Source organism: Phaethon aethereus, assembly GCF_964289735.1.
Source record: "Phaethon aethereus genome assembly, chromosome: 15".
In the NCBI taxonomy this organism is placed as follows: Eukaryota; Metazoa; Chordata; class Aves; order Phaethontiformes; family Phaethontidae; genus Phaethon; species Phaethon aethereus.
The window spans coordinates 9,357,382-9,369,404 of NC_138591.1; the positions used below are offsets into that span (position 1 = coordinate 9,357,382).

Here is a 12,023-nt window from a genome sequence, read left to right on the forward strand (position 1 = left end):
ATATATCTACAAAGATTAATCTCTAAGTTTTCACTGACCACCAACCTAGCCTCCAATTAAGTTTTCAAATTGAAAATTTTCTTTAAAATCTGACCTCTGTAATTTTCTTATTCTCTCACTGTGGACTATACTTTTCTTCTTTTCTCATGCAGCTACATTGTAAAACAAACTGCAATCTCAAGAATAGTAACATTTCTTTAAAAACTACTCTGTAGCTTGGTTCTACAGGAATAATGAGGAATATATGATTGAGGCTGCCAAAACAAGTGTTCATTTCTCAGATGCAAAGTCATAAATGTATGCAGAAATTCATCCTAACGCCAAGGATTATTACAGGTATTTTTAAAACAGCTGCTTATAGTTAGAGGAAGACTTTCTAGACTGTATATCCTCAAGGATTTCCATAGTAGAAAGCAGCATTGAAAACACTGCTTTGCTCCTTAGTACAAAGATATTCACAATACTACCAGACTATTTGAACGCCCTGCACTCTACAATTAAAATGTTTAAGAATTCTAAACTAATTTCCCTGTGAACAACTCTGGTACAAAATACCCTGTAACTAATACACTAGAAAGCATCACATTGTTCTTTGCTGCACGCAGTAAAGGGCATTTAGAGAGCACAATTATAATGCATCGAAGCTCTATTACTTTTTTGGAATAGCAGGGGAAAAAGAATAAGAGGAGAAAAGGTTACTCAGAGTACAGCAATAACTTACTGGTCCTTTAGCCAGTTGTTAACAAAAGGAATGGAAAAGAATTCTGTGAATGACTCATCTTTCCTCTTTGGGTTCTTGCTGATAACAAAAAAAAGAAAACAACTTATATCAATTTAAATTGTATATTCTATTTGCAAATTAATGCCTTTGAATCATTGAGCATAATTAATAGTAAAAGCCACAATTAACTTACTTGTATAACCACTCCGTTAGGAAATCACAGGCAATAAATTTGGTCCTTCGTCTCTAAAGATAGAAGATAGTTTCAAATTATTTATTATCTTTGGATTGGTAACATGTTTTTACTACTGGAGAGGAACAGAAGCTAAATTGACTGCTTTTATTAAATAAAATATACAGTACATTACTCTGTCTACTTTAATATTGCTACTGCCAACAGTCAGTGGCTCAGCCAAAATTTTAGACATTTTGTGGAATGCTTTCAAGTCAAGTCAAAAAATGAGTGAGAAAATTCTACATATACTGTCTGGATATTTGCTCAGTATAGCTATAACAAATATCTCAGAATGGTGTTATTTATCAGTTGCAATCTCATTGCAAAGAAATTAATAGAACTCATATATGAAAACATGCTGTAAATTACTTACTCTTTTGTTCAAAGCTCTTTATCATACTTAAAATACTTCATTGCTTCCAAGGCACAGAAGGAACATTAATGGAATATTGTTTCCTGCTGCATGGAACCAGCTTGAAGGTATTGCAAATACTTAAGACACACACAGAGCAGAGCATTGTATGGCTGCTCAGACAAAATCATCTGTTGGGTAGTCCAGAAAGGAAGGCAGAAACAAGGCGTATGTACAAATGAGTACAGGTGCTTATTCTGCTTATCACAAACCAGAGTAACCACGACGTGGAGAATATAACATACACTTCTGGCTGGAATAACAGAAGAGCTTGGCTAGTATCTTCTGAACCCCTCCTACATGAGATGTGTTATGGGTGTACACAGCCAGAGGGTGAACGCTAAAAGACGTTAAGCCCCTGCAGAACAGAGACACGGAGCGCTTTATCAAAACAGCAGCCATTTAGCTTAGAGAAGGTCTAGCTCCCATCCAGAAGGTAATAGTTAGCCTGCCAAATGGGAGATTTAACTGCAATTCTTACTTTTTAGGAAAACAATCCATACTGGTCTAACACATTTGTGAAATTGCTAAATGTCCTGAAAGAGGTTGGAGTCTTTATTAAAATGTAAGAAATTAAGGTACTACTACCACTAGTAGAAAACTAGAAAAATACACATGTAATTGGAAATTTAATGCTACAGGAACATGATGCAAAAAGGACTGTGGTGTGTGAGCAGAGAGGCAGAAAAAAGTGCTCTACATGACATAATTCTTTCTGTCTGGGGTATTAGCACACGGCATAATTTGGAGGTTAGTGTATTACTTCAGCCACAGGTGAGGTAGAAGAGGAACATTATGTGCGGCACTGACTGCACAGCGAAGAATTCCGGGTAGTCATGCAGCTAGGGGATGACAAATATGAAGTTGAGAGCGAGACTGCACAGGATTCCTAGATGATACCGAGGAAAGCTTTTACTTTTCTAAGTGAATCTTATCCTTGGCGGACATATAGTCTGACTCCCACAGAAAAGTAAGAGAACAACTGGTTTTTTTAAAAAAGCAGAACAGAAAAAGAGAACAGCACAGAACGATTATCAGTCCTGAACCCCATGTGCCTTTATGATCTGTTCCATGGCAATAAAATCTTCGGGGTTCACGTAGCGCTCCATTAGAGTGCTTGGCTGTGAAAAACACATCTCCTTAAGCAATTTTCACACTTGTCACACTAATACCAGATACTGTTCTGAGAAGCCAAACACCAAAGCTTTAAGAGACCAACACCTTCACTGGAGAGCTTTCTACAGGTCATTTTAGATGTTAAATGGACAAATTCTGACTTGAACAAGTCAATACTTGAAGTATCTGAAAACAAATAGCAGAGTCTGATTGTCTTTTTACAGCTATTCTCAATCACAGTATGAAACTGGGTCCCATTACTTAGTGAATTGTTTCAGAGAATTAATTCTGTACTTTGACAACAAAACTCAATTTAATCTAGCAGTTGTAATTTAATCTGTTTTAAGTAAATTGCTTTTCCTTTGCAACAGGAAAAAATTATCAGAACAGTGTTGTTGAAACAGTCATCACCAAAAGTATCAAATTCATCTTCCTTTGCCCTTGCTAGATCCAGTACACTTATCAGGGAGGAATTTGGTCAAGCTGAATATATTTTTATTTTGTTATTTTTTTGCCAGGAAATAGTTGACTTTGTTAGTGAATTAAATCATTAGTTGCACAGCAGTCAACATTTATAGAAGGGAAAAAATGACATGAATTGACTTGCCTTTGACACATTCCTCCTATGCTACATGAATCAGGATAAACACAGGAAATATCTGCACAATGTGCATTGTTAACCTGCAGATGTGTTTATAAACTATTTCTAGTAAGAATTCATTTTCCATTTTTCAGTTTAAATATGATGTGCTTGGTAATTATCATGCAAAAATAATGGTGATCAGGAGATGGCAAACTCATTAGGAAACCTTCTTCCACTCACTTTCCCTGATCAATCATACTTTTAAATATAAGATATTCCATTACAGAGTCTGATACAGCATCCTCTTTCTGTGATCACTAATCAGAAAGAAAAATCAGAGTTATGCTAATAAAAACATTTAAACATTTTTCAGTTTTAATGCTGAAAAATTAATGCATTAGTCAGTTCTCATGAGAGAAAAGATTTAAGAAAATAGTCTTCCCCCTCGAGACATTTGACAGCAGATAGGATAAAGCACAGGAGAACTTATGGTAGGGAAAAGAAAAGATCAGCAAGGGCAACCTAATAGGTTTCTTTCATCTCTAATTTAAAGATGAAGCTTCTGCAGACTGTTCTCATATTTATGTTAGTTTGAAGTCTCCAAATATATCTAGCTGCTGGTGGTTTTTCTAGGTTTTTGCTTTTCATATACACTATACTTTTTCGTATACATTACATAATGCAAGAGAACCTATTTTAAATTAAAAGTTTAAGTTGTCATGTTTCTCTATTACCTTCCAAATAAGATCTTGCAGATTTCTTTCCTACACAAATGACTATTTTCAGCATAACTGACTTTCCCATCTGATTCTACAATTCTTCCTTTCCAGACATGGATGCGTCTTCTGATCTCTTCCTTGAATTTCTCTGTTGGTCCCATGATCTGATCTCCCCTACCACAATCTCAATTGCTAAACAACTCTCCTACTTAATTTTTCATTCTCTTCTCATTCATCTTCATTCCCCTTCAAAACATGAAAACTTTTAGTCCTTCTCATAAAAAACCCACTCTTCATTCTCCCTCGCAATTCCCTCTCTCTTCTCCAAGGCTCATTCAACGTTGACTGCAGTCAGTTTGATTACTCCTCTGTTTCTTCCAGTGCTTCTTCCATTTATCTTCCACTGGTTTATTCTACACAGATGCCTTTTACAGGCTTTAATGACTCATGTCAAGCCACAATTCAACCCCAGTATTCTGTTCTCATCCTTCATGATTTCAGTTACCTTAATCACAATTAATCAAGTTCCTCTCCTGTTCTCTCATGAATTCCATCAATCTTTCTACTCTTTGTTCTCCTCCTATTTCTTGAAGCTATCTTCTGGTGTGTTTATCACAAGAACCTTTCTCCCTGTACCTAACTTTCTCTGGGTTTTCAAGGGCTCTGGTTTTGATCCTAAAAATCAGTGCCAGTTACCGAACTAAACATTTTAATACAAATTATAGCATGTTTTTTTCTCCAAATCCATATGGAACAACACATTTCTTAGGAAACAAAAGTATAATTAGAAGTTACATATTTAAGTCAGATAAGGAAACAGAATGTCCAAGTACAAGCACCTGGACAGTAATGGAAAAGAACATAAATATTCAGTTACATGGCAAGCATAAAGAGCTATTGTTTTAGTAGTTATTGTTCAAAGGGAGGAAGAAATTATGTCACAGTGGAAAATGATCATCTGACATAAACTTGCTTTCCTAAACCTGATTCCCCAAGCGCAGGGCATCTCTTCATATAACAACAAAAATCACTTAAGTGTCTTTTTGATAAGCTGTGCTGATTTTTATGAAGTTTCTATACATTAGAAAATAATTGTTTTTATTAGTTTACTATAAAGCAGCACACAAACCCATACAAAATCCATTTTCAGAACAGATACTGTCTAATCGATATACCACTGAAGCTCTGCAAAATTTCGCAGATTAAAAATAGACAAAGTAACCTTAGATTTGTCCTGAGTTTGAAATGAAAATATTTCTAAGAATCCTCATAGTTTCGTATTAAGTGCTGTTTTATTGCCTTCAGAAATATGTAACATCTATAAAGAATGGTATTTTAAGCCAGCTGTAAGACATGCTTTTTTCCTGTTAAAGGATATGTGCTTCCTCCTCAAAAAAGAAAATCAATATAAATTTTGTTAAAAGTGTGATGAATAATATATATGTTCAATCCATTCTTGGCTAGGTAATGTAAATGTGATGGCAAGAATGATGTACAGAGATGTCATGCCATAACGACATGTAAATGAACCATTTTCCTTTTTCACCTGTATTATTCACACGTTATAAATACATATACACGCATCTACAGATCAATCAGTTTATACACACACAAATCTTGTGAAGACTAAGCAAAAAATTGAAATAACTTACTGTTATTAAATGTACAGATCTGAATTTGAAATTCAAGTTTGGGGTGTTCATTCAAGCATGGTAAGCTTTGTGTATTTTTGGCTGTGCCAGGCATGTATAGGTCAGTGGCAAAGAGCACACATGTAATTTTTACAAATCGTTCCACAATGTCTGTTATCATATATAAACATGCCTGTAACAGGAAGTCCATGTCAGTAGCTAGAGAGGAGGTAAAGCCAGACTTAAGATGATTAATAACACACTAGTAACACAAAGTCCTCCTCAATTCACTATCACTTTAATCTATAACACAGCACAGACTGTATTCCTTGGATGCGTATCATGTAGAATAAGTGAGATATTTTCATTGTCATTTATATTAATTGCTCTTTGTACTATGAAGCTGCAAGAGGAGGCTCAGCTGCAGGCATAAAAATTTTGAGAAGTTTTACATTGGAAATTGTGGATGACAGACAGAAATTAGGAAAGAAATAGAAAAAAAAAATACTTCCATGATTAGAGCAAATAGCAGAAATGGTGGAAGACCCCACAACTCCCAGTACGTAGTCTATTGCTGGGGGTCTGTGAGTTAGGCTATGGTGATACAATGAGCTTTATTTTGCACCAGTTCTAATGCTTTTTTAAGCATTCCCTATATACAATGAAGAATGTCTCTCTAAATATGTTTAGGCACACATACATTGAAAACAAATGTATAAGTATATATGTAGCAAACAATGATTTTTAAAATGTACAACTTTTATAAGCTCATTAATGCTGAATACCCTGCTTTCCAATTAAATGGAATTTATAAAGAATGTTAAAAAACTAAAATACAAAATGTACTTCTATCAGGATGCCAGGCCAGCAAAAATATTCCAGTAATGAAGTAAAATTCAAGTTCTTTATGTCACCCTCAAATGAGCGATGCACATTAATCTGAAAGGAAGCCTGTTTCTCTAAAATACAACACTATTTATGCTAGATACAACTGATATTTAAGAAGGATTTGTTGTGAGTTAGAGCTTGCCGTTATGATCAAGTGTGTGTAGTATGCAATCTGTTCTGAATTACTTGAGAGAACAACATTCAAGACCAGATGCAAAACAACTCACGATATGTTATTTCGTATTATTGTGGTTGGTTTTCTTGCAAAAGACCAAATAAAGAAATACTGCCTATGAATAAAAGGCTGTAACTTCCTGCCAATGATTTGAACTGAAAACTAAAAACTAACCTCAAAACACTTTTCCTTCTTTGCTCGATGCAGAAGTTCAGACATTCCGGGTAAGAGTACTGGAAATATGTAATACTCCAAGTATTCTCGAGGAGAACCTGAGCAAAACAGTACAGCCTTCACTTACAGGTAAGCACTTAGATTTAAAAAAAAAAGACAAACATTAGATATCATAAACTAAGTATTAGTCATTTTATCAATACCATCACAGCTTGAACTGAACAGATTCATTCAGTTCCCATACAGCCAGGGATCTGTCTTCACTTCTCTTCAGCCAAGACAACATAAACTTGAGTAAATTTCAAACTAAAGGTGCATCAACACTGCAAACTACAGTGTGCCTCAGAGATGTCAGACTTAGTTTTAAATGAGTAAGCTCAGACACCAGAAGCAGTTTAGGCATGGAAATGAAATAACAACGTGGACTAATTTACCCTGACAGAAAGAAAAGCAAATTGGCCTGTGCCGAACTCAGTGCTGTTACAGCTAGACCACTTTTGGTATGTATACTCATGCCCTTTAAAATCTGCAGCGACAGAGTTCATCATAGAACTGAACTTCTAGACAGAGGAAAAAACAAAAGTTATATTTCAGTGGTGCTGTGATTTCTTTCTCATCATAGATTTCTTCCTACTTGTCCGATCCTACAGAAATTTGAACGACTCCGTATACCGAATTTTTCCACCTTGAAATGGCTCGTCTGGGTTGGCATGTCTCTTTTACGTTTCACTGCACTGCCCTTACATGAGGTTTACTTACCATACATCCCATGTGCTCACACACTTTGGCATCACTGAGTTCCATGCAGAAGAAAGCAGCTGCAGTCAGCATCACCAACAAACGGCGGTGCTATTGCCCTTGCTTTATGTATAGCCTAATGGCTACATGCTTGCCCCACTGAGAAACTCAAGCTCCATTTCCTTCTCAGCTTTTCCCCACATCTCCATCTTCCCATGCAGGACCTTTCACCATCAACTTATCAACTGTGCTAAGTGGAGAAGCCTTTTACCCCCTCCAGTGAAGACAGTGCACATGGAGGAACTCAAGTTCACTGGGCCAGAGGGAACAGGGAGCGTGACCCTGTACGAAGCTGTAAGACCGCTTCCCTCAGAAAGGTGAAAACAAAACCTGCTAGGATCCTAGACAAGCAGGGGTGGCTTATCGACTGAAGTGCTGTCCTTGATTTAAAGCCAGATTGCCTGCCATTCAGTAAGTGTACAGGTTTTGATGTGGTCAGTATAGATTAAGTCATAGAAGTGTTCTCTTCTGGCAACACAGCTGAAACATGGAATTTATTCTCTGCTTTATACCTTTAATTGGTTCATATACTGCCAGAAAATGTTCATAATTGAAAGGACACAATATATATAAAAGCCAAGGGTAACACTGCTTCTGACTAGCAACAGGAATTCCTAATGAGCAAGAATGAATGGAAGAGAAGACAAAAAGGAGGGCTAAAATGCATAATAAAAATACATTGCTACTTGGTAAATTTTAGAAAGTATAGAAATTGATAAAAATGGAAGAACAAAACTTTAGAGCTGTTTCCATTCTAATTTGTAATCAGACAGGCAAAGATAATATTTTGAAAGCAGTTTTCAAACTCAATTGTCTATTTAGTCTATTGATCCTAGTTTTGCATTACTAAATTAGCGGAAGAAATGCCTGCCTTTCTCTGATTTAAGTGGCTAAATAAAAAGTCACTTATTCAGAATAGAACGGAACTACCTTAACAGCTAGACAATGCTAATGATTTGTAATGCACCACTTGAGCTTTCTTCCACTGACCAAATGGCCAAGCTGGCTCCCTGTTTACAGACCAGGGGACTTACCATGCAAATTCCACTCAGGAAAAGGTGTTGTAGCTGTAAACACTTCAAATTCAAAAACTGACAAACCCTTGCCAAAGGCAAGAAAAATAATCACAGCAGGGTTCAAGATAATATACTCCTACTTACACGTTTTTGGATCAGGTGGTTCTGGAAAGGGGGCTGCCTTGGGTATGGGAAGCAACTGCTGGACAACAGTATCAGCTGCAGGGGCTGAATAAAATTGTTCCATACATAATGGCTGCAATATTCCTGCTTCCAAAGACACCTGTTCAAGATAGATGTAACCTATATAAATACTCCAGTCAGACTGTAAAAAAAATATAGAAGCCAATTCAACGGGAAAAATTATAAGGTCAGTTAAAAAAAAAAGGAATTATAATTTCTAATTAAAATATGAAAATATTTATGTATTTTGGGAATATTTTAAAAGAAATAATTACACTTTAAAAAATTCTGCAGGTTCCAGAACAATAAAAGCATCCAAACCCAACAGAAGGTATACGACTGCTTTTAAGAGAATATGGTGAGATACCACAATTTAAAAAATATTTTAACCATTGTAAGAAATAGTAATTATTTGAAAACGAAAATTGGCAACATTTTCTGAAGAAGTATTTTTTGACCCAGAACCTTATATATTTGTTTCTGTATTGTTCAGAAGTCCTGACACTGATCTTTTAAAGAAAATAAGCTTCCCTTCTAATCAAAGCACAGACACATTCAGAGCAGATGCAAATCCAAATCTTAAGTTTCCCCATACAGAAACAATTATGGATACCATGTAAAAAACAGTCCACAATTTTACATATAGTTTTTATGAGTGCAGAACCGTTACAGTGAGGCAGCAGAATACTCCTAACAGACACTGAGCTACACATTCTAGAAAGGCAGATACCTCCTATTATCCCCAAGAATGCACCACCATTACAATTTGCTATGAAAATATGTTATGAAAACAATGTCATCTGAACAGTTTCACTTTAAAATCCAGTTGGATTTATGAGCTACTGAAAAGCAGGTGGTGGGATCAGGCCACTACACTGATAATACACGCCATGTCAATGACTGCTGAGAGACTGCTTTTTAATATATGCAAGATTCAAAAAACAATCCTTTTGGAAATTAAAAGAAAGTGCATCAACATAAAAAGGCATATTATTTCATTTTGATGCTCAACTATATCAAGATATTGTTCCCAGACTAATGCCCCAAGCAGAGTTCACTATTCACATTTAATAACAGCCTGTAATGAAGCCAGTTTCATTTGTGGAAACAGGATTGATCTAAACAGACCAACTGTCAGACAATTTAAACTACAATGTCTTAAAATATTTTTAAAATGACAAAGTAACCTAAATACCAAAAAATAAAAGTCTACAAAAATACCTTATTTAAATGAAAGTTAACTCTGTGTGTGATGCCCAAAACAATTAATTTTGCTGCTCCTACAACTGCTGGGGACAAAGATTTAAAGTGGTTTGTCTTTCTTAAGTTTTTAAGTCTGCCAAACAAGTCTTCCTAGACGGAATTTATTTGGTCAAAATTAGACTTCAAACAACTGTGATCAGGTTTAATTCCAATAATTTCAATGGCCACATCTAAGTGACCTATCACGTATGTGAAATTGGGGCATAACTCCTTCGTTGCACTTGCTCGCCTCTCCTGCGTCTTTCAGTGCTCAGTCTATTTGCAACACCACCCAAAGGAGATCCTTGCATACTTCAGAGTCCTGCCTACAAAGCAGACAGTCACAGAAAAAAAACCAGCGAGACATACAAACCAAACACAGCTGGTAATCTAATTTTAGCATAGCACTGCCCAAGTTCCTATAAATAAAAGCAATGATTTGGAATATTACATTTGTTGATTCACAAAAGTTGTTTGCAAAATGTAGTTTTGGTTTCATTTTATGAATGAGTCTACTCTGCGGTACCTAATTTTCCCATTTAGTTATTTAAAATCTTTTAAAACCAGCCCTATGCAGATTTTTTACTTGAACTATACTCACAGATCCATGTTTTGATTCAGGAACATCTGGAAATTGAGACTGTTCTGCTTCATACTCTAAAAATAAAAAGAAGTACAACAGTTATCCAGAAGACTTTAAAAACATATTTATTTTTCTCCTAAACAAACATTACTTTCTAAAGGTACTTACTCTGTTTTGAAACAATAAAAATTAGCATACAACAATACAACAAATAACATGAAATCTAATGTTTTATAACAAGTGAGAATTTTAGAGCCTCTTGTCTTAGCTTTAAGTCAAGTTCAAGGTTCTCAGTGATAAAAGAACCCTTTTTTGGGAAAAAGATTTTTAACCAAAATAGTAATTTAAAATACTTAAATGTAAGTAAAATGCAGATGCTGGCATGGACTTAAACATTTAGTATTATACAATAGTGCTTTTCGCTTTTCAACTTGAATTCCTCTATAAGCAACTAAATCCCCAGGGCATTGCCAAGTACTACTGCCTCTGCTTAAAAAAAAAAAAAGCAAAAGCAGTACATGACCCACATAGGTCACGGAGTACAGATGCCTCAGCTGAGTCATATTAGAATAAGCAATTTTATTCCTACATTTAAAATGGCCATTTTAATGCAAAATACCTACTTTAAGGCATTATAAAGTACTAAGTGAGGAGAACCCCATTTGGGCCGATGTGGGGTGCTGATCAGTCTCAGCACTCTGACTTTGGGAAAAGACCAAGACTTTTGCTATCAGAATTGGATTCCGACAGCAGAAGTTCTACGTTCACTGAACTTGCACGATAGCAGTAGCATTGTCACCTCTCCGCTTTCCCAAGGCAATAACCTAACTCTGTTACCAGGATAACCCACAGAGCCGGAGCCACGCAGGGTGCAGATCACTGCATGGTAAACCGCAGGCCACGACACCATTTCTTCCTCACGCCTGCGCTGAACTGGGTACTTCAGGCCATGTAACATGTAAGCATGTTGCAGGAACGCGCACAAGGGTACGTTTCTGTCAGAAGATGACGGCAGTAAGACGTAACGAAACGCCCAGGTGTGGAAACGCTTTGGGGCTTGCTCTCGGCCGTGAGAAGGGCGGTTTTTTCGCACTCCGCGCGAGGCAGGTACCGCCAACACCTCCGCAGGGCCGGCCCCGCAGCACGGACACGGGAACGGGCGCCCCAGCGCCAGCGCAGGAGGCCGCCGGCCGTGGCCCAGGCAGCAGCGAGGAGCGGCCCTGAGGAGCCCCGCGTGCCCGAGGCGGCGAGGGATGGCGCCGACGGCCCTCCCCGCGGGAGTGCGGAGCCGCGGCCGCCCTCACGGGGCCCGCGGCCCGCTCAGGGCCGGGCTCGGCCGCACACCTTCCCCCCGCGGCCGGCAGCCCCGGCGGCGGCAGGGGAGGCGCTCCCACCTGCGCACACCCGCTCCCAGAGGCTCAGCGGCCGCCCACCCGCCGCCATGCCGCGCCGCGTTGCCGCGGCAACCGCTCCGCCTGTCCCCGTCGCGGGGCGGGCGCCGTCGCGTTCCCCTTCCGGGGCGGCGGGGCGGCACGGGGCGGCGGGCG

General features: G+C 37.9%; 1 protein-coding gene across 1 annotated transcript in view; it reads right to left on the reverse strand.

Moving 5' to 3' along the window:
* IQCK (IQ motif containing K) overlaps positions 1 to 11,919 on the reverse strand; it is a gene marked incomplete at both ends in the record, with an annotated part of 43,478 nt that extends 31,559 nt beyond the window's left edge. The window contains 6 exons of the mRNA XM_082006771.1: positions 722 to 799; positions 915 to 967; positions 6,655 to 6,752; positions 8,613 to 8,751; positions 10,495 to 10,550; positions 11,871 to 11,919. Of these exons, the coding sequence (XP_081862897.1) occupies positions 722 to 799; positions 915 to 967; positions 6,655 to 6,752; positions 8,613 to 8,751; positions 10,495 to 10,550; positions 11,871 to 11,919 (473 nt within the window). The remainder of the gene's footprint in view (positions 1 to 721; positions 800 to 914; positions 968 to 6,654; positions 6,753 to 8,612; positions 8,752 to 10,494; positions 10,551 to 11,870) is intronic.
* Positions 11,920 to 12,023: the final 104 nt, after the last annotated feature.